The sequence below is a fragment of the Pempheris klunzingeri genome, chromosome 19, assembly GCF_042242105.1.
Source record: "Pempheris klunzingeri isolate RE-2024b chromosome 19, fPemKlu1.hap1, whole genome shotgun sequence".
In the NCBI taxonomy this organism is placed as follows: Eukaryota; Metazoa; Chordata; class Actinopteri; order Acropomatiformes; family Pempheridae; genus Pempheris; species Pempheris klunzingeri.
The window spans coordinates 19,984,279-20,007,401 of NC_092030.1; the positions used below are offsets into that span (position 1 = coordinate 19,984,279).

General features: G+C 42.1%; 1 protein-coding gene across 1 annotated transcript in view; it reads left to right on the plus strand.

Annotated features, from left to right (window-relative positions):
• adamts6 (ADAM metallopeptidase with thrombospondin type 1 motif, 6) overlaps nucleotides 1–22,807 on the plus strand; it is a 51,787-nt gene extending 28,980 nt beyond the window's left edge. The window contains exons 14-24 of the mRNA XM_070850218.1: nucleotides 1,807–1,909; nucleotides 3,675–3,808; nucleotides 8,013–8,136; nucleotides 8,803–8,883; nucleotides 10,571–10,734; nucleotides 11,940–12,078; nucleotides 14,114–14,243; nucleotides 16,678–16,882; nucleotides 16,969–17,145; nucleotides 20,618–20,774; nucleotides 22,621–22,807. Coding sequence (XP_070706319.1) covers nucleotides 1,807–1,909; nucleotides 3,675–3,808; nucleotides 8,013–8,136; nucleotides 8,803–8,883; nucleotides 10,571–10,734; nucleotides 11,940–12,078; nucleotides 14,114–14,243; nucleotides 16,678–16,882; nucleotides 16,969–17,145; nucleotides 20,618–20,774; nucleotides 22,621–22,730 — 1,524 coding nt within the window. The 3' untranslated portion in view covers nucleotides 22,731–22,807. The remainder of the gene's footprint in view (nucleotides 1–1,806; nucleotides 1,910–3,674; nucleotides 3,809–8,012; nucleotides 8,137–8,802; nucleotides 8,884–10,570; nucleotides 10,735–11,939; nucleotides 12,079–14,113; nucleotides 14,244–16,677; nucleotides 16,883–16,968; nucleotides 17,146–20,617; nucleotides 20,775–22,620) is intronic.
• The last annotated feature ends 316 nt before the right edge of the window (nucleotides 22,808–23,123 follow it).

Sequence of the window (23,123 nt, forward strand, 5' to 3'; positions counted from 1 at the left end):
TACTCACACACTTACATGCATAAATTGATGTTTATATCGCAGCTATTTTTTACACTGATCAGTGGTCTGATATGATTTGTTAATGGTGCCTCCCTCCCTTCCTGTTGCTACTACGTCTGTCCTGTGGGAGGTCACTTTACGTTAGACGGCTGGTAGCGTTAGTAAGTGGCTTTAGCACAGTCACAATTACCATTAAAGGGGCATTCCAGCAATTTAGTTACATGCTTCCCTTAAGATGAACAGGACTGAAAGTGCTCAGTGAGCTAAAATGCTTCTGTTAACCATGTTCATTATCTTAGTTCAGCTTGCTAACAGGCTAATATTTGCTAAATATCACCAAAGACCGAGGACTTGGTCATTCACTTCAAGTTTTGCCCTGATGATACTACTTACTAGTCTGAGGCTTTTTTTTTTCTCTTCTCCCCTCAAACACATGTTGACACAAGTAAATCTCATTTGGCCCAGTGTTGACATTTCAACACACACTTGTAATAATATTATTCTGTCTCTTCCTACTCAATCTGCATGTTTGATGTGCAAGTTTAAAGCTGCCATATTGGCAAAACACTTGAGTGGTAATGAAAGGGGCTCAGCCTCCTCTATGGCCCGAACACTTTCAGCATGTGAAGTACAGCTTTGACCTGAGAGCTTTTATTTGTCCCGGGGGAGAGAGTTTTTTGGGGTTTCTAAGGACCTTTTTGCACCAGTGAAGTGTTTGTCTTCACTTTTGTGCCTCCTCTTACTGGAGCAACGTCCACACATGAAAACAAAGCAATCCCCCCTCCAAATGCAAAACACACTGTTCTCAATTAGGAATTCCAAGAAACAAGTCTGTTTTAGAGTCTGGAAATAAAATGTGACATCTTGTACAGACTTTGTCCAGTTGTTAATGATGATGTTGTCTCTGCAAATAGAAACTCCGCAGAATAAATACATTTCACTCACTCGAACATGCTCGAACATACTTCATTTACTTAATTTCGTGTGCTGGTATGACAGTAAAGATCCTTTATTCCTTGAATCCTTGAGTCCTTGAATGCTAGCCTGCAAACTCTGAAATCTGAAAGGACCACGGCAGTGTGCTTGCAAGTTCCAGCTCCTTTAAATCATGTCTATTTTTGAAGGGATGCCACAGATTTTTACATTTATTGATGTTTTTTCCAATCCTTCCAGCTTTGTATTGGTTTCCCTTCATTTCCATACGGCATGAAAACCAATTGGCAGACTCTTAAAGCTTGTTTAAGTTGTGTAATCCATCACACTTAACATCAAGTCTGCAATTTCTTTGTCAAAGTTACATAACCATCGCTTGGTAATGCAGTTTAATAGCAAATTGATTTGAAAAGTCTGTATTGCATTTACTGTGATAGGTTACAAAACTCAATAAAGCTTCTTCCTGTCAATAACAACAAAAGAAAACAGTTTCCAAGCATCACAAACATAAAACATTATTATGGACAGCAAGTCTTTATGCAGCATCATGTAACTGAAGCGTAGGTAAGAAACAGCAGGGGGGTGAAATAGAAAGCAATAAAGATAAAAGAGGGAAACCAATGGTTATGTTCAATATTCCAACTAATTTGTCCTCCAGTTGTCTATCCTCCAATCGGCTGAGTCAGTGTTTCCATCTTATGAATCTCTTTTATGATTTCAAGCCAATTATCTGCCGTAGGTGGATAATTCACTCATTTAACAGACTTTTATATTATATGGACATTAATGAAATGGTTAAGTTATACTTGATGTGCAGTAAATGAGCCAAGAAGAGTGTGCTGGTATGATTTTAAAGTATCTCCTCCTTCGCAGGCCTGTCCTGTGGGATCTCGTGATTTCCGAGAGAAGCAGTGCGCCGATTTTGACAGCATGCCTTTCCGAGGGAAGTACTACAACTGGAAGCCGTACACTGGTGGTGAGTTCACCACACAAGGCTGTTTATAAGTCCATTAAAGCCCCCGATGACTTTGAATCTTAAGTATTTAAATAGTCTTCACTAAATATCAAGGCATCAGGGTAAGTTCTTAGTGATTACTGACTAGTTTGTAAAGAAGTGATCAACTAAATTGGGTTTTACCTTAAAATTTGAGCTAATTTGAGGTGCATATTGGTATCTAGAAAAAAAAGCAATCAACGTTAAAACAAATGAACATAACTAAACATAATGTGTTAGTAGTGTTCTCATACATTAAGAATGAGTGGGAAATATAATTTAACTGACATTCACTAGTTATTTATCTGACGTTATTCACATAAACTTTTTTCTTTTGTTACTATAAATATCAGGTGAAATATATCAACTAATTCCATATTTTTCTGCTCCTGTCCAAAGATTTTCCCAGTCAACTAGTAGTGACTAGTTCAGGCTATTAATCGACTAGTTGCTGCATGTTTATGATATTAATTTAATTATTCAAACATTTACTTTTTGTGGTATGAGAGAATACTTCAAGTATTATTATTATTATTATTATTATCGTGTGCTGCATCTCAGAAAAATGCAAAACTGCAATAATGAGTCTCTAAAATCTAAATGTTACAAGTGCAAAAGCAGTAATGACAGTTCATATGCCAGCAAACGTACGCTTAGTGAGTTCAGTTAGCCATTCAACAGCCACGCCTGGCCGTTAGTGGGTGTAAATATTTACTCATCTCCATGTGAGAACTAGTTTATGTGATGCAGCTTGCTTTAATTCAGTGATGTGTAAATCCTCACTTAGTAGGCTAAAGGTTGAACATACTAATATTTGATGCAGCCAGTCTCTTCTTTTTTTTCTAAGTGTGGAGCTATAAGATCTTCCTGTTATCCTTTTTGCGTCACAAATGACAGTCTGCAGGCCGGCCTGTCTTGTGTACCCAGTTAACACCAACAGTGGGAAGGTTCCCTTTGATGAGTAAAGAATTCTTCAGATTCCTGCACACCGTGTTGTGTTCAAAGACCCTCGCTGGTCTTCTGGATCTGCTGCGTCTCCGACCTGGAAGATTTCACATTTTGAACAGATGTCCTGACACATGTCATGACAGACTGGAGCTCTTATCTGACTATCGGACTGAGCCAGAATGGGTGTCAGAGCTGTTGTACTATCACATTTATTGGCAGGAGTTTAGGAGCACAGGCCTTGTGTCATCCCCCTCCCCTAAGTTCTCTCCTTGATGCTTGCAGATCATGGAAAATATCCACTTAACTAAAAACACAAGACAAAGTGATGGAAGTTTGAAGCATGTAAACACAGCTTTTATTTTCGTGGAAGATGGACGAGCTTAAGTTAGATCTCTTTTATCAAAGGGGTCTGTTTTGTCAAATCCATCACCTCCTGACTTACAGCGTTCTTCGGGCTGGGAGCCGTCATGTAAAAACAGCAGATAAACTGCGTCACTGTAATTGTTGTTGGCAGCCGGCGCTGTCTCTTCTGGTTTCAGTGTTGCAGTGACGTCAGGCTCTGGGTTTTAGATCTGAGCACCGCTGACTTTCCTCCACATGATTATTATTGTCAACAAGTCGAAAGGAGATCCCAGAGCTGGCTGCGAGTCCTGAGACAACACTGGTGTTTGCTGGCCTCTATGTATCATTTATCTCCGAGTTGCTCTATTAGCGTTCAGGTCGTGTTGTCTGTTTTCTGTGTGCAGGCTGAACTCTAGATAACGACGTGCTCTGTCTGTGTTTATTCTGTGTAAACCAGGTGGTGTTAAGCCCTGCGCGCTGAACTGCTTGGCAGAGGGCTATAACTTCTACACAGAGCGCTCTCCTGCAGTCATAGACGGCACCCGATGTCAGGCTGATTCTCTGGACATCTGCATCAATGGAGAGTGTAAGGTAAGGGAGCAGAGCTTTGACGTATACGTTGACCTGCTGGTCATTTAAAAGCCTAAATCCACATAATTACATCAAATATAATCTGTTTTATTGAGGTCTTTTAAATGAAAACTGTGGTTTACTATAACCTGGGTTTTATTTTCCTAATTCGGTTTCTAAATTCAGGCTGGTTGTACAAACTCTGAGCTCAATCCAGTTCATTTGGAAGAGAAAATACAGGCGATTATCCAGATGAACAAATCTTTAACACCGAATCTTCCCACTGAACTGAGTCGGTACCTGTTGGCATTGATTCGCTCAGTCATGCTTCACATTAGTCACACTGGCTGCTGAGCAGTAAAACTTGTAAAGTAGCTTGTGTATAAGCCTCTGTGCTCTAAACGTAACACATGAACCGGCAGTAGACTGAACTGTGATGTGTTCACTTACACTTACTAACGTGCATTTGAACTGAGATGGAACCCCTTAGCTTAGTTTAGCTTAGCTTAGTGAATAAATTGTCCTTTAACCACCAGTCAGCCAATAAAAAGGTTGAAAATCAGTGAGAGTAAACTTTCTAATTCTATTTGACAAGGAAAACTCAACTCAGCATCTGTTAACTTGCTTTTTGTGGGTCTTTCAACCACACGTCTCCCTCAGCAGATGGAGTTATGACTGTAAGTATCACTGTGGTTGAAAGCTCTGCAAAAAGCTAATAAGTGGACCTTGAGTCGAGATGTGTTTTCTCAAATCAGTCACAAAAAATTCTATTCTACAGCTTTTCATGTAAAGGTAGTATATTGTAATGTTTCTGCCACAGACACAGTGCTGGTGGATAAGAGGCTCATTCTGATCTTCTGCGTCGAGCCACATGTTAAAAAAACTGCAGAAAAATAGAATAAAATGACAAATCATATAAAATCAGTTTACTCAGCGCCATTTAAAACATATTCTAGGTTCTATTATTTATTTTCAGATACAATATGTGATCAATCCTGCTTGATTGAGACAAATCAGCCACATTTGCAGAATCTGAAATGACACGTTGATGCAATAAATGTCCCAGAATTGAGTTACGATCGATGATTCTTATTGATGTCAGATGCAGTAAAAACATCCGTCATCTCCTGCCCTGAAATGACAGACTGACCCACTGCACTGTGACATTATCCTCTTGTGATTGTTTGTGACTTCTGGTGTCTCGTCACACGTCAGCTCAGAGCGACATGTTAGCAGGAGACCCAGCAGGAGCTCCCTCGGCCTCCATGCTAGTTTTTATCTCCGGCTGCACAGTTCGGTTGGTGCTGATTGCGTAAACACGACTGCCAAAAGCACAAATGCGCACCATTCTCCAGTGAAGAACAATCGAGCCTTTGAGCCGCTGATTGTGGCTGATTGTGATCGAATGACTGGCATTGCTCTTATCAGGGCTCCGCAGCCTCAGCCAGGATTGTTTTTTGCGATAAATAAAACACAAAAATCATTGTTTTGATTGAATAATGATTTTGTATGTATTTGAAAAGGCTGATTTAATAACAAGGCAAAATAACATTTTATTGAAATGAGTTGGCAGTTAGTGCCGTCTTTGTTTTCATGAGCATAAATCATTTTTGTACAGCTTGTGTGAGTGTAGATGAGGGTTTTTGTGTATTTTCTGAGATGCAGCTGAAATAACTTTTGGTTCCTCGCTTTAAGTATTTGCTTTGACTTCCACCTGACCGTACAATTTGATTCCTGTTTGGCATGACAGTGCAGCATCTGTGCCAACAACATTACTCTGATTCTAATATAAAAACACAACATGGTGCGTGTTTTAATGGGAAGAGGTGGAATATTTCCTACCAGAGGAGCATTGCAGGTTTATTTCCAGCCTGAATCCAGAGCGTGTTGTTTTATTTCAGAGGCTGGCTCTCCGGGTTCACTGCCACACTGTGATAAATCGCTAGAACACTGTCTGCTTGGAAAGCTTTCAGAAACACTCAAAACTGCTATGATGTTTACAGGTGCTGGAGAGGCAGAGAGAGAGAGAGATTACGAATAACAGAGAGCATGAGAGAGAGAGAGAGAGGGGGGGGGGAGAGACAGTGATAGAGAGCAGAGAGATTTAAAGGAGTAGTGGAAGTGTCAGTGATAACAGTAATCCTCACAGTTGTCTTGTCACACACCATTAACACACAGCTGATAAGTTTTGGAGACCGGTGCTGAATCTGAAATCCCTATTTACTAGATTATAGTGCACGACAACTTCTGTCTGCCATTTCACGGGCATCTGTATCGGTGTCTTCAAATGGGGTCTTTCTCCTGTGTTCCCGATAAGATAAGATAAGAGATTCCTTTATTGGTCTAAGTTAATTGTTTGTTGGACAGTAAGTTAAAATACACAGTTTTTCTTAGTAATTCTATGTCTGAGGAAAATGGCCCCAAATATTCCCAGTTAATGTTACATTATCCGCTCGCTGCATGGATAAATAAGTTATTTTCATTATTGATTAAACCTTCAAATCGTTTTCTAGATTAATTGTTTGGTCCATAAAATGAAGATAGTGAAAATGTGAAACACATTTTCTTGTCTTTTATAGAAGTTTTCCATAATTAAAACAGAGAAAACTAACAAATCCTCACATATGAGAAGCAGCAACCAGTTTCTTTTGCCATTTTTTTTACCATTTTTCTACCACAATACTATATTTTGTTCTATTTTATGTTAAATTTCATATGTATTATATTCTAATCCTATATTTTAAGTGCTGGACTATTTTATGTTATTGTTGTGCAACAAAATCTACATCATATTAATACTGCAGTTCAACACAACTTTATTGTTTTCATACAACAAAACATAGTCTTGATAGTGCAACTTGATGAAATTATTAAAAACATATACGTCAGGTGAAAAATTATTTCAAAATACTTTGAAAGTGTAAGAACTGTGCTGTACGCCACAGAAGAGCAGAGAAAGACCACAATGGAATAAATCTATAACAAGTTAAAGCCAAGTATTCATACATTTACAGAAGTTTTGATGTAAAATGTATGAAAAACATTGAAAGTGAACTTGTTGAGGACGCCGCTCCTTTGCATATACGGTTCATCGCAGTAAACCGTGGGCCTAACTCGTAACAAATATTTTCATATGGCAAATGCTCTAATGAGTCCGTGTGCTGCTGGTGTTGCAGCCCTTACAAGGCAAAAGTAATGAAAAAATGATTTAATAATGAAAACACAGATCGTACCTTTAATCACAATGTGCTGAATAGCAGTGTTCCAGCTTTTGAAGCTCCGTGGCATTACCAGCCCAGTAACAATGGCTACAAACTGAGCACAGATAAAGATTTAATGGGCTCCATACGGCCTCCATATTAACATTTATTTGAACCAAACAAAACATGATGAACCCAGAGTCCATCATGTTTTATGAGCTTTGCGTGTAAAAACCTGCCAACTCACTAGCAATTACAGCTGTAATTGCTTCTATCAATATAGCCGTGTTAAAGGATCAGCCTGGTGTTATTCTATATTTTTCTTTCTGTCAACAAATCCCACGAAAAGACCAAAACCAACAATAAGTTAGTCCATCTCTCTGTAGTTTGACTCTCCTACCCTGTCTGCAGCACAAATCCCCAAGCTCATTGGTTTCTACTGAATGTATAAAACAGGTCGCAAATGTGGAGTTTCATTAAAAAAAAAGAGAGAGATAACTATTTCCTAAAACAACTGAGTGCTGTGGTTTTTAACCAAATGTTACTCAAACTGGAGAGAACAGTGCTTTTGTTGGGAGTGGATATAGATGGATAGATAGATAGATAGATAGATAGATAGACTTTTTCATTTTTATTGTCTAAAATGTTATTATTATAATCTATTTCTTTTATTATCAGTTTTCAGTTGCAGGTTGGTTAGGTTTAGGCACCAAAATGTCTTGTTTAAGTTTAGGAAAAGATCATGGTTTGGATTAAATAATAAGTCAAATAAAAATATAAAAATGTACATTAAACACAAAATATACCTGGCTGCAAAGCTAAGTTAACTGGCTGCTGGATTTAGCTTTAAATCTCGTCTAGCAAGAAAGTGAATAAATGCATTTCCCGAAAGGTGTAACTGTTCCTTTAAAGAGCATGAAGCCTGTGCTCTGGAGTCTGACCTGAGGAGATTCATAATTAACACGTATTCTTTATTTTCACAGTCAAACGGTGCTAAATCCTTTGTGTCTCTGTTGGCTTCAAAGCACGTGGGCTGCGACAACATCCTGGGCTCCGATGCGAAGGAGGATCGGTGCCGTGTGTGTGGAGGGGACGGCAGCACCTGCGAGGCAACGGAGGGACTCTTCAACGAGTCTCTACCCAGAGGAGGTAAAATCAGACCTCCATTCAGCAGATGTCAGGCGTCTTTGATTCACTCGGTGTGGAAAAGGAAGAGCAGAGGTGGCGTGTTTTGGTTTGATGAGCACATGTGACACACTTTAAGTCTCTGAAGGAGACTGTGAAGAAAACAAAGTAACTCATTGTCTTTTTGGCGTAGTAGCTTTTGTCCAGAAGCCAACACACATCCCTGAAGCCAGGAAGATAATCCCTCATGGAAATGTGCCTTTGTCACCCACCAGCACAGCATATGTTTTTGGCTATTTAGAATTATGTTGTCAGAATATAGATGAAAACATAATATTTTCCCCATTAATTACATCATGGAGTGAAGAAATCAGGAGTAGAGATAGGGACAAGGAGTTGGCTCTCTGTCTGGGGTCGTCTATAGAGAGCAGGAGAGAGAGAAAACATATTTCTCCTTCTATGGTATGGCTAGTAAACCATCTAAAAATACTGTGTGTGCGTGTGTGTGACTGTAAAAAAAAAAAAAAAAAGGAGGGGATTGTTTTGTCCTCCTGCTTTGTCCTTTTTGGGTGATTTGGAATTTATTCTATATGTACTCCTACCTAACATGACGTGTAACATCTCATCTCTGTTTTAAATATATATATATAAAAGAAATACCACTTTAACGACGCGTCCTTGTTCTTCCAGGCTACATGGAGGTGGTGCACATCCCAAAAGGCTCCGTTCACATTGAGATCAAAGAAGTTGCCATGTCCAAGAATTATATCGGTGAGTGTCGGCCTCCGTATGATCCAGTTAAAATCAGACTAATGTGCACTTCTTATCAGCCATGCTAGTGCAGAGAGAGAGAGAGAGAGACTGAAATATCTCTATAGGATGAGATTTTGTGCAAACATTCATGCTCCCCAGAGGATGAAGCTCACAGATTTTGGTGATCTCCTCACCTTTCCTCCAGCAGCACCATGAGGCCATGATTTTTATTTATTACAGATCATCATCCATCGCAGTTTACAACCAAATACCTGCAAAGCTCATGACAGCTGCTCTTTGTGTAATTAGCGATTGTTAGCACGCATGTTAGCATTTAGCTCAGAGCACCACCGTGTGCCAGAGTGACTGGACACGCTCCATCTCATAAAACCAAGTATTTTCTCTGCAGTGTGATGAATTGGCAATTTTGCGACATCAAGCTGTTTCACATTATCTGTTCAGTTCTGTGTCAACCACATTTCCAGGGATTTCCTTGTGTCTTTGTCAGGCACAAATTAGAAGATGCCATAGTTTAATCTCCTGTTGCCTAATGTGAAGCCATAAAACAGAGCCTGTTAAAGAAAAAAAAAAAAAAAGATAAATCCCTGAATCTTAACACATGTCATGGCTGTCTTGGCACCGGGCTCATCCAATCTGTTCCAGACTAAACAAAAACTGTTTGCAACACTGGCAGCTTCAGACCCAAAACAATCAAACAACCGGATTCAATTAAGCCGGTTCTGTGTCTTTTCATTAACAAGAGAAAGACATGTGACAGTGTGTTGAATTTATAGCGGATGGTGTTGATGGAGGGCTTAAGTTACACTTTGAAGCAGAGAGCTGCATCAGATTTATAGGGCCGTGGTGACAGCTGCCTGGTCCACCAGGATTATGGGGGATATGATGTCTATATATCAAAGTTTAAAGAGTGCAATTTTGGCTATTGTGTCGGGCTACATTCTTCCTTCCAAGCAATTTGTACTTTGTTATGAATTTCCTCTGTGAACCCTCGTGATAATGATAAAATGTTTCTTTCGCGGCATCGTCGGAGCCCCCGCTATCGAGGTCAGCACAGTTTTATCAAAGTTAAAAACTAAGTGTGCTAATAATATAAAAATAGAAGGCCGGGATGCTTATGAAGACTTGTGCTCAGAATCAGCGGCAGATGTGCTGAGGGTGAATTCATTGAGAAGGGGGATAGTGATACGTTAAAGAGGAGTAAACTATTGTTCATCTAATGCTGCAGTGGGGGACTCTGCAGAGCGCGAGCCAGAGAGGCAGAATAGCGACCAGTTGGATGGTTTCTCCTCAATTTGGCCTCATTTCAGCGCCGAGAAAAGTGGATATTTTCAGATCTGTTGTGCTTGGAGACCAACTTTTGTTTTGACAACCAGACAGAGTGGTATTCATGAGCTTCTTCCAGGCTTTCACCTGAAGTGTGTTTTCTTTCTCTTCCTAAATTAGACGTACGTACATGTCGCTGCACGTGAATGTCTTCATGTACAATGTGTGTGTGTGTGTGTGTGTCGAGGGTTAGAAAGTTGCCAGTGACATCAGGGAGGCTGAAACTGATGATGATGAAGATGAACGACGGCAATGACATCACGACGAATGATTGTCTCCACCTGCTGTCTCAGCTACCGTTCCTGTCTGCTTTTGATTTCAGCCTTCTAGAAGTATTTCTTGTTTTTCTGTGATTGCCTAGCTCTGAAATCCGAGGGGGATGATTATTACATCAACGGAGCGTGGACCATCGACTGGCCCAGGAAGTTCGACATCGCGGGGACGGCCTTCCACTACAAGAGACCCTCTGATGAGCCGGAGTCTTTAGAGGCGCTGGGAGCTACCGCCGAAAACCTGGTTGTCATGGTAATAAACAGTATTTTATTGTACTCTGTGTACTTTAAAAAGCACTGCATGTTTTCTTTATTACCAAAGAGTTGCAAAGTGAGAGGAGCAGCTTGTCCTGGAAGCTTGTTTCCCCGACTGTAACCTCGACACAGGAACACATCGTTAAAGTCTCCTGAACAGTTTTAAGTTGATGTGGCAAATGTATCTGCTTATTCACACATCCAGTAGTTAAAGAAGCATGGTGTTCATTTGAAGTCACGTTTGTGTCCATTTTGTGAATGTGAAAACTCTTTTAGCTCTGTTTATGGTCTCCACCAATTCCTGAGAGGAACATCTGGCTCTTTAGCTGCTGAACGCTCCGCTGTGTTCACCAGCTAGTATCTAACTGTGTCTGCCTGCTGTTCAGTGCTGAGCAGGTCGTGTACAGAAGGTTTTTAGAGGGTGAGAGCGATCCAGAATGGTAAAGCTGTGGACCAGACAGATGAAGATTAAGTTCAACCTGAGCGAATGAAAAAAAAAAACAACGTTTGAATGCACTTTTCAAAATGATCTTCATGTTTGTGTGTTGATGTGAGGCCACTGTCGTAATACTCAGCCGTCTCTGCCCTGACATGAATGCTGAAGTACCAGACCACACAGCACCACTGGAACAGACTTCCAACTGTCCACTCCACCACTAGCCATTTCTTTTTCTTTCCTCTGTGGTCTGACTCCCTCGGTGTCTCACTGCCTCCAGTGGACTCACATAAACCCACCGGAGCCTCGCTGATCTGGACTGATAAAACAATGACTCGGAGGTTTTAGGTGAAAGAGGTCGATAGTGTTGACAAACCCACATCACCTGATACTGTAGGTTTTAGCATCTTTCAGCTCATTGTTTTGGTTTTACTACCAGCAAACTCACAGCTTTTTCAGTCTTTCATCGGCTATTTTTAGCTGCTTTCAGCAAAAACCAACTGCACCCTTCAGCACCAAACAGCAGACTGAGGTGGAGACCAGCAGCAGCTTAAAGGAGAGTGAATCCTGGACTTTAATTCATCAGGTGGCTCCAAATGAATGCTGAAGTTGCTCAGTGTGATTTGTGCTTTGTGAGCAGATAAATAATAAGATGAAGAGAGGTGTTTTCACCATGTTTCCGACTTTTGTTTTTATACTGAACAAAGATTTGTTACCATAAATTAACCTTATTTTTCTTCCTACTATCTCTTGTGTTCCACCCTCAGGTCCTCCTTCAGGAGCAGAACCTGGGAATACGCTACAAGTTCAACGTACCCATCCAGCGCACAGGAAGTGGTGACAATGAGATGGGCTTCTCCTGGCACCACCTGCCCTGGTCTGAGTGCTCTGCTACCTGCGCTGGAGGTAAGTCTTCCCTTTTTTTTCTGGAAAATCAGCAAAAGAAAATGCAGAGTAAAGGGACGGTGTCATCACAAGTACCAAAAACTTTACTCAACTCTTTTCATCACTTCAGATCTGATGTTTCCATCTCTTCAGTGCACATTTAAGCTTTTCACACGTCATTATTTGCTAAGTTTAAGTTTCCTTCGCATCGATACACCAATTCTTCCATCAAGCATAAAAACGCCTTTGGGACACATCAAGTTCATTTTGAATTTCTGGTGTTTCCACTAAGGTCAGAAAAACAGGTGGACGGAAAACGCAGCCTGTGTCAAACTAAACCCCTTCAGTCGTCAGCACACTTGAAAAAAAGACCTTTCATGCTTTCATTTACTCTTTATTAAATCACAGCCAAATACTGAAACTCTCCAATTTTTGTATTCTTTTAAAATCAATTTGAACATTTCCAGATTAATCCATAGTTATTATTTCAATCATTAAGTTCCTTTTTTGTGTGTTAAACGCTTCATAAACACATAAAAGTGGTTTTCAGTATTAAATGATCGACCCTCTGCTGAGCTGCAGTGTTCGGCCCGGTTGCCTTTCGAAAAAGAGCACTGGAAGCATTTTGGTGTTGAATACCAAAACACGCTGTGGGTGTTTAAATTCCTTTTGAATATTTCTACCCTTCTCAAATATTTATTACTTCATATCTTCTGTGTGTGTGTGTCATTCAGTAAATCTTCCCCAACCAGTAATTACACAAATGCTGCAGAGCCATGTGTGGAAACCCAGTATCATAATTTGCAATGGGTTTCCAAAATCATTACTTGATAGCTGGAGATCCAGCCCTCTAATAAATTCAGCATGTATATTTTCCATATCGTAGCCAGAGTAATGAATATGGTGTAATTTCTGTGAATGAGCTGCTCGGCATAGCTTCTGGTTTACCAGTGCTGCACACAGATACAGCCGCTCTTCTGGAGCGCTTGTCCTACAAAGTCAAACATTCAAAATCTGAAACCGCAGTGAAATGTTGACCATGGCCTCAAGAATGACTAAACCAAACCTTTTAGCCCAAAAGCAATGGGTTTCATGTAACAATAAATAGTGTTTCTTCCCAGTTGTCAAGTGTGGCCTGGACGGGTTTGTAATATTTTGTAAAAGCATGACTGAATAAGCATGTGGGTTTTTCTGAGGAAGGATTTCCAAGTCCAGAGCAGAAGTTTGAAGCTTTTCCTTAGATGGGGAAGCACACATGGCCTTCCAGTGTTGTAAACATGCCTTTGCATTGTTGATCCAAATGATCTAATTTGTGTCTACTGTGTGTCTCTGAGCGCGCTGAGCTTTAAATCAGCAAAATGTTATTCAATCATACACCCATTCGATACAGCAAGCTCAGCTAATCATGGAGCGTCGTTTAATATATCACTGCAGTAATAAAACCTATGAAAAACACCTTCTGACAGCCTTATAACTGAAACTCTTTTACCCCATGCTTTGCACTATTCCTCCAAACTGTAATTCACTTCGAGCACAGATGGGTAGATTTTCTATACTTCACACACACACACACACACACACACACACACACACACACACACATCCATATCTCATTACATCTGCCAGACAAGTCTGCTGTGGGATATGTCCCACGAGGGCCTAAACAGACCCTTTCTGAGTTGGTATGGCATATACACATGCACAGACGCACAGAAAGCACATGCATGCTCACACACACTCACACACACTCACACACACACACACAGTGGGAGGTGTGACACCGATACGGTAGCCCTCACTCTCTCCATTAGAAGCCAAAGTAAAGAGCTCTCTGCTCTGTAAAAGTGATTTGCCAAGATATCCTGCAAAGAATCAGGAATTTACATGTCTGGATTGACTACAGACTGAAAGCGATACCATCTCCGCTCAAACACGGCACTCGACACGGCGGCCGGCTTCCATGTTTCTGAAGGGGTTGAGTGTTCGAGATCAGCTGAGCTCCGTGCTGCCTTATTGATCGGCCTCTTCTCTGCTCCCCCCCCTCCCCCCCCCGTAGGATCCCAGAGGCAGGAGGTGGTGTGTAAAAGGCTGGATGACAACTCGGTGGTCCAGAACAGCTACTGTGACCCCGACAGCAAACCTCCAGAGAACCAGAGAGACTGCAACACTGAGCCGTGTCCCCCAGAGTACGTAACACTGAGTCTTCATCAGTATTTTCATATGGATCAGTTTTTAGATGAATTGATAAATGAGTAATAAAATGTCAATCATTAGTAGCCTGAGCCCAAAGTGAACTCGTCAGTCAGCTTGTCTCGTCTGACAAACAGTCCGTATAAACCAAATCATTTCATTTACAACATCAGAGAAAAACAAAAAAAGAAAATCCTCACATTTGAGAAACTGGAAGCAAGATTTGCATTTAAATTTTGAATTTATCGATTCTGAAAATTGCTGCCAATAATCTTTATGTTGATCAATTATCCAGTTTGTTTAGTCTTTCTCTCAGTGGTGGAACATAAACCAAACACATTTACTGAAGTACTTAAGTACAAATTTGAGGTGCTTGTACTTAAGTACTTCTATTTTCTCCTACTTTATGCTTCTACTCCATATTGTACGGTTTACTGCACTACATTTATCTTTAGTTTCTTTGCAGATTCAATAAATAAATTATTATTATCATTAGTAGTAGTAGAAGCTGCAATATTTATAATCTAATAATAGATATTATTCTGAAATGGGTCATTCTGCATAAAGAGTACTTTTAGTATATTTTGATGCTCATCAAAATCAAACTTTTCACATTTACTTAAGTAACATTTTCAATAAAGGGCTTTTACAGACTCTTTTGTCCTTAAGTAAAAGAGCTGCTCTCCAAAATAAAGTATATAAGTAATATAAAGATAAAATAAAGTATTTACCAGCTTATTTTAGAAGCATATTTATGGTGATGATTCTCTTTCACATTACTTACAGACTCGTTTGGAGTATAGCAGCTTTAAGTCGGTGCTGCGTTAAAATGAGGCTGACTCGCGATATTAATCCGCCTGCAATGAGCCAGAGTTTGTGAAATGTGTTTGGAAGAAAATAATAAAATAAAATGGTAGTGATTTATAACTTCATATGTTAACTATTTTCAGTGTCTGCCTGCAGCCAAAAATTAGAGCCCTAAAAACGACCACCTGTGTTTGATTGTTTTGGCTTCTTTATCAATCCTCCAGAGGTAATATATATATGTGTACAGGTGGAGTATGAGCTTGTGTTTGGTGGCCAAGTGTCTGTAAACCCCACACTGTCTCTGGAAGCACGGCCAGACCCACTTCAATCATGTCTGGAAAAAGAGGGATTAAATGCGTCGGGTTAATTAGTTTCAGGTTATCTGACAGTTATTTGCGTATGAGAGCGGGTGTCAGTGCCTTTCGGCCCAAAAAAACTGATAGTGTCGTAAATCTACTGTATAAGTGGTCATTTGTTTTCATACATTCAGACTACAGTCTTGGGTTATTTATTTTCACATCTGCATTCAGTGGACGCAGACTTGTGGTGTCTCATTTATTTTGATTAGTACTTGAAGGCTGTTGCAACACACGTTTGTGTATTGAATTACAGCGCGCAGATGACATTTGTGTCTGTTAGGAAGGCGGCCTCAGGAAAGGCCGACTAAAAGAGACCGTGTAAACACAATTGTTTTAGAATAGCCGGGGTTTTATGGGCTCTAGTAATGAAAGCTAACACAGATGTTTGAACACGTCGTTAATTCTGTATACATTCCTTCAGATGATGTAATATCTCACAGGCTGGATGTGTTTGGAGGGCTGTTGTCTGGGCACTTTTATGATATTAATTCTGTAGACAAAGGGAATAAGACTGGGTCCATGTTTCTGGAGGTCAAAAGCTCAGCGTCCCGGCACAACACTGGACACCTAAAGGACTCATGTTCTGTTCTGTAATATGTTATATACATGCTGTAGTGCTCAGGAAAAGCCCGATTGGTCAGCTCCCACAAGCCTGAGCAGGAACCACCCACCCCCATTTGTCCGAAGGGGAGCCACATTAGCTAACGCCAAGTTCACCAGACTAACTACCAAACAATAGAAAACAAAGTTGGGTCCCGGACAGCCGGTATTGATCCATCCTTGAGCTTGTAAGAAAGTACTTCACAAGAAAAACCATCCACACCTTGACCTTTTAATATAATAATGTTTTCATTGTTTACACCATTTCATCCTCATATTAATAAGATTGTGATATCTCAAATAAAATAGTGCTTTTATACACACACACACACACACACACCTGCTTTGCTGGTACCTTCTTATTACCAGAGCTAGCATTAGCAAGAAAACAATGGCGGACAGCAAAGGGGAACTGGGTTTTCACTGGATGGTACCAGCAGCCCACTTAAGGGCTGAAGGAGGTCACATGTTCAACAGATCTCTCATAGGACGGGCAAATTCTAAACATTTACTGAACGATAGAGCAGCAGAAAAACAGAGAGGATGGTGTTTTCTCATAGATTGAGACTCTAGATACATATTTCAAATTAAAAGGTGTATTTTGCACAAGACATCCCCTTTAAGCATCTCTGCCAGGTCACAAACTCCTGTTTCTCTCCTTCAGGTGGTTTATTGGCGACTGGTCGGAGTGTGGGAAGACATGTGACGGCGGGATGAGGACGAGGACGGTGCTGTGTATCAGAAAGATTGGTCCTGCTGAGGAGGAGACGCTGGAGGACACCCACTGTCTGACTCACCGACCCATCGAGCGAGAGTCGTGCAACAACCAGTCCTGCCCGCCGAAGTGGGTCACTCTGGATTGGTCAGAGGTAAAACGATATTCTCAAACCGACTCCAGCTCTGTTGTGTTGTGCTGTCGAGATGTCTGTCTCACGCCTCCCCCCTCCCTCCTCAGTGCACTCCTAAATGTGGCCCCGGCTTCAAGCACCGCATCGCCCTGTGTAAGAGCAGCGACCTGACCAAGACCTTCCCGCCCGCCCATTGCCCGAGCCACAACAAACCTCCGGTCCGCATCCGTTGCAGTTTAGGACGCTGCCCTCCTCCTCGCTGGATCCCAGGCGAATGGGGACAGGTAGGACAAGAACCTCTGCTGCTTCACGGCCTGACCTGAGAGCAAAAAGAGCTTCCCAAACAACAGTACGCTAGTTAATCCTTTAAAAGGATAGCTTGAATGTTTAAAAGACAAAAGATGCACAGATAGATTCCATGTGTTGGTGAATGGTTACTATAATTTACACCTGGATGACATATGGGGGGTTCTAAGCAGGCCTGTGACGTGTGTGTGTGTGTGTGTGTAGAGGTTGTGTGTGTGTGTGTGTGTGCTCCAGCAGGCCTGGAGTGTGTGATCAGTGGCAGTAATATCCTCCTGGCTGTTTGAAGTTTATCTCTGCCTCAGACCAGACCTCTCTATCACTTCCAGGAACACGATTTAGAGGAAGAGCGAGGAGTAGCATTCTCGGGCTCACCCTGACATGACTTAGTGCGCTCAGCAGAGCTGTTGAACACTTTACAACACAGCTGACTCATGTTGGGGCGGCGAAGCCAAAAAACGTGCGTCAGAGAGAGTTGTATCTACAAAAAGTATGGCTTGTTATTTTGTAGGATTTGTTAATAATTTAGTGTAAAAGTGGAATTTTAAACAGTGGGCTCTGATGTTTAGAAGATGGTTTTTGTGGGTCGCTCCGGGTCGCTCTGCTGAAGTTGATGTTGTGGTTTTAGCTCTGTGTTGTTCAGGTCAGGGGTCAAAGGTCAAGAGTCAGGCAGTCTAGGTCGCAGCGCTCCCTCGGCTTCTCCTCATAACGGCCACATGTGCGTCGTACACACACACACACACACACACACACACACACAGAGGCATCAGTAAACACACCTTTACAATTCAATCAGTGCCAATAACGGTCATAAACAAAGCAGACCTGGCTGATAACCTCAGCGCGGTCCATCAAAGAGCGGGCTGCTCGTCACGCCGAGCCGAGGTTAATACCTTGTAGAGCAACAGCTGGAGTCTGCTCTTACACAGCACTTTCTCATGCACTTAAGGTGTGTGTGTGTGTGTGTGTGTGTGTGTGTGTGTGTGTGTGTGTGTGTGTGTTTGGTAAACCCTCTCCCTCTGCCGTCTTTTTTTTTCTGACTGTAATTACAAGCTTTGCCCCCGCTGCTCCGCTCCCTCGCTGGCCGGCCCTCGAAGCGTCAGAAAGGGGAGATTGTTGCCAGCTACCGGGCTCCTGGTCTCCCAGGCCAAAAGGTCACCGGTTCAAATCCCACTTAAGTCGCACCATTGACGTACGCCATCTGTCATGGCCGGCAGCGGGTCCTAATAAAGGCTCTCTAATTGGGAAGGGATGACATGCGGGCTCACTGATCTGAGGCCGCCAGAGAGGATCATTGAAGGTGACAGAAAGCCTGGTAGTTCTCTCATCAGCGAGGGGGGGCGGCCGCTTGTTGAAGGCCGGGTTCACATCACACGCTCCTACATGGGCGCACACGTATGATGGCTGACAGGTGTGTTTCTTAGCGCTTCCAAAATAAAGCAATTATGGCGATATCCATTTTATTCGAGGCTTGTGTTTTGCTGAAGGTGTTTTTGGAGTCTGCAAAGGAGTTTAACGGCCACCCGTAGAACCAGTCTCGGTTTTTATTACAACTGGCACACTGATAGTAGAACAAACGCAGGTGCTCATTTTGGGATCAGTACAACCTTTTTCATGCATCAACAAATATTTTCTCCTGTAATTCTGTGGTCAAGGCGAGTCCTTTGGATAAAATCGTTCTTTTATTAAAGTTTTACTTCATCACTTTGAAAATCAAGCCAGCGCAGACCATATGCAAAAGGCATCTTCGGATGGCTTTTTTAAAAACCCATCAACATTTAATACTCCAGGGTTTTGGAGACGTCCTTGTAAATAAATCCCAAATAAGACTGCAGCTCACTGAGGATTGTATGCATTCATAATTATTATTGAATGTTCTTTTGGTTATGGCAAGGAAACAGCGAGGATGCATCATCCACAGGAGAATGGACGAGCAGATAAAAGGAAGCAGACTTTTTTGTTTCTGCTTGTTTTTGTCTCGTTTCTGCAGCTGTATTTGTTAGATCACTTTTGCTGCTGCTATGAGCATTTAAAAAGAAATAATAAGTTTGAAAAAAAAAAACACACAAATGGATTCTTCAGCTAAGATGACAAAAACAGGGAGAGAGCCACACCTCAACGCTGCTTTTCATCCAAATGATCAAAATTATTCAGTTTAAATACAGTACAGTCCTCAGTAAACCTGCAGTAAGCACCTTTGAAAACAGAGGTTACAAATTGCTTTACAGGAAGAAAAAATGGTGAAACAAAGAAATAAATGGTAATTAAAGGTATATAATCCAAAGGAAACAAATCGATTTGGCATTTATATGAATCTTCATTGTGTGCGAAGGGAAGGAACTTTACTTAATCATAGTTCATCAGATTCAATCCAAACCATTTGGCCTTGATTTAAGCTGGACGATATTCGGTCTGTCAAACCGTTGAAAAGATGTTGAATGCGCGAAAAATAATGGACTTGATCGCATTGCAGTAAGTGAGTGAATAGATTTAACATTTGTGTGGTTGTGTCAGCTACTTTAGACCTTTGAGCTGTTAGACAGTCGACCCTGATGTACATTTTTCTGCTAAAGAGTCAGATGTTCCACGCAGGAGAGGGTGGAGACCAAACAAGGAGCAACTATTTGCTAATGAAGTTCACAAACTAGGTGTTGATATGCAAATGAGCCCCTTAAGTGGCCAAAACTATCAGCTATTGCAGGTTTAAACTAATGATTGACGTACAGATGTAACGCACAAGACCCAACGTTTCTATATTCTGAAAAACTCATCCTGTTGCAGTTAATGGAGAAAGTTATTCTTTCCATCCTAAAGATGTCATAAATAATTTCAATCCAAACATCAATTGAGGGTATTTCTAGTTCTCGAGGCCTCTCTGCCAGCAGCACTTAATAGATGTGGCCTCATAATTTCATCTGAAATGATTCACCCTCGTCTCCCTCAGCTGTGCACGCTGCTTGTAGCTCAGCTCTTAGTCTGAAAAGAATTAGAGAGGAATTCCTCAGGAGAAACAAGAGGCAATTTTCTGTCTGTCTGTTTCTCCTCTACACATACACACATTTCTTTTGTGTGTGTGTGTGTGTGTGTGTGTGTGTGTGTGTGTGTGTGGGGAGAAAAAACCTCAGGAGCAACAGTTGACCTGGTTACTCTGAGTTAGGAAACACAGTCACTGACATGCAGCCAGCTGAATCAGACAAAAGGGAAGGTGACTCTGGCTGGCTCGGTCTGCTCGCCGCCTCCGTGCCCTGATGATTGGTTGATTGGATCAAGTCATGCATGTGTGTGTGTGTGTGTGTGGAAGGCTAACTCAGGATGCCTGAGTGTGTGTCTGCATGCATGAGAGCACAACGCTCAGGGTCACAGAGGAAAGATGGTCCTCATTTGCCTTGTAAAACTCCAGTGGGCTGAACATGCTCCTGCTTAGACAATAAGTCTGACTGTCTTCTGCTGCAGTGTTCGGCCCAGTGCGGCCTCGGCCAGCAGATGAGGACGGTGCAGTGTCTTTCTTACACCGGGCAGCCGTCTAATGAGTGCGCAGAGTCCCTCCGACCCACCACCATGCAGCAGTGCGAGAGCAAGTGCGACGCCACCCCCATCTCCAACGGCGACGGTAAGCTGATGAAACGTATGGCGAGCTCATCCACACACACACACACACACACACATCTGAGTCTGCCATCACGCTTTAATAGCGCTGGCTGGACGAGTTGTCTGCTTGCAGTTTTCATCATGCTCACAAAATAAAACGTGTGGTCACCAGACGGACGCAGGTTTCTATTTAAATCTGCTTCCTGCTCCTTCAAATGCAAATGCAGCTGGTTTGTGCAACTTCCTTATTGTAACGAACAAACGTGCACTGCTTTCATACAAAACCCCCCAAAACTGAAAAGGTTGTAAGCTGTCTCTATCTTCATCTTCACTGTTCTACTATGACCTAAACACGCTTGGATGACACACTCCTCCACACTTTGCCAGCTACATTAATCTTTCCAGTGAGGTTGGCTCCTGGTCAAAGCGAAACAGCTCAACCCTCCATATACACTTACACATGATGGATGGCTATTCAGATGCATCGAGAAGGGCCTTTCGATTAGCCTGAATGGAAAACGTGAGCAGCGTTTACAGGCTGGCTAATGGGATTAGCTGTAGGCTAATTGTTCCTTTACGGACAGCAGTGAGGCAATGTCTCGTTTCATTTGGCTCTGCGGAGGCAGGGGCCAAAACCTAATAAGGGAAGACACTCTGATCGTGATAAGGCATTTAAAGCACTGCCTGTCCGGCATCCAGCAAGCAGTTTGTGTGTGCGTACGAGTGTGTGTGTGCATGGTAGGGATGGCAGATAGCCCAGTTAGTGAACGAGGCCAGGATCTGTCTCAGTCTCAGCCTCTGCGTCCAAGTATAGTTGCAGAGTTTTCTTCTGTTGAGGCCTGAGGGGGATGCACCGGCCCTCATGCAGCAGGTTAGCCCCAGTTTGTCCCCGGTGTGTATCACCGTTACATCGGCGTCCGAGAGCTGAGCGTCCACTTCGACTGAAAAATCAATACCATTATTGTATGTGAAAAACCCAGAAGGTTGTTTAAACAGTCCCCACTGTGCTAAAGGTATTCCCAGAATCCTTAAAGTTAGAGTGAGTAGGAATTGTCAGTTGCGGTTTGTAAACACAACAGTCAGAGTTGGCCCTTCCTGCCCGGCTCCACTGACCGCGTCGGGGTTAGGGTGCTCGCCAGCGGGTGAAAGCCAACCCTGGATTCACTCTCATTCTGGAACAAGCTTCGTCTGCTTGGCGTTCAGCTTTGCTTTATTAACTTTTTTTTTTTGCACCGTGGCCGCCATTTTCGTAGCTTCCTCTTAGATTTAAGATTAAAGATTAGAAGATTAAGATTAAAGGTAGTAAGTGCTTTCCTCTAGTGCCTATTCCCTAATATTGTCTTAAGAAAAGTCAGATTTTGTACTAATGTTTTTATTTTCCTACTTTCTGAGATGACTGGTGCAATTCTATGGATGGGATTTATTTATTTTAAACATTGGCCAGTTGGGGAAGAGTTATTTGAAACATTGGTCTGCAGTTTCTGTTAAGTTACTTAACATCAAATAAAGGAAGGCAATAAATCTTAATCTACCTGTTTGCTGCTGGATCACGGAGCCTGGCTACATTCTCTACTAGATGCTTGTGCTTCTTGTGGACAGGATTTCAGGTGGCATCCATCATGTTTGAGACTTATAAAGAATTATCTGTGAGCGACGTGAGTGCGCTGCAGAGACCTTAAAGTACACCTCAGGCTACAGGGTCGTGTTTGGGCTGGAGGTTTTCACCTGTGAGAGGCTCTGACGAGAGTCACAACCGTTGGGCTGTCCTCTTTTTAAGACCTGTATGAGACATTAAAAGGTGATTCAGGAGGCCAATTTAAAACGTATTAACATTCCTCTGTCTTCTCACTCACTCTCTCTCTCTCCAGAATGCAAAGATGTAAACAAAGTGGCCTACTGCCCGCTGGTGCTGAAGTTCAAGTTCTGCAGCCGTGCCTACTTCAGACAGATGTGCTGCAAGACCTGCCAGGGGCACTGACCCTGGGGGCACAAGAGCCAGTCGAAGCGAAAGACAGAGAGAGAGAGAGAGAGAGAGATAAAGGCAAGAAAGATGGAAGGAGGCTGAGGCAGCACTGAAGAGAAGAAAAGAAGAAAACAGGGCAGACTGAAAAAAAACAAAAAAAAAAACACAGAAAACCCCCTCTGGACCAGTGGGAGACAGGCGAGAGAGCTCAACGCTGGCGAAAGAGAGGAAGCAAAGTAAGGATTTCCCTGTTTGTCACACCTGATCCTTCTGCCCTCCATCGTGGTGGAATCCAAACCACTGCTCAGCCCACAACGCTGACACAAACTGTTTTTTAAAAAAAATTTCACTTCTGTGAAGTGGAACTCGGAAGATTATTTGTTGGTGATGTTATTTTTATTATAATAA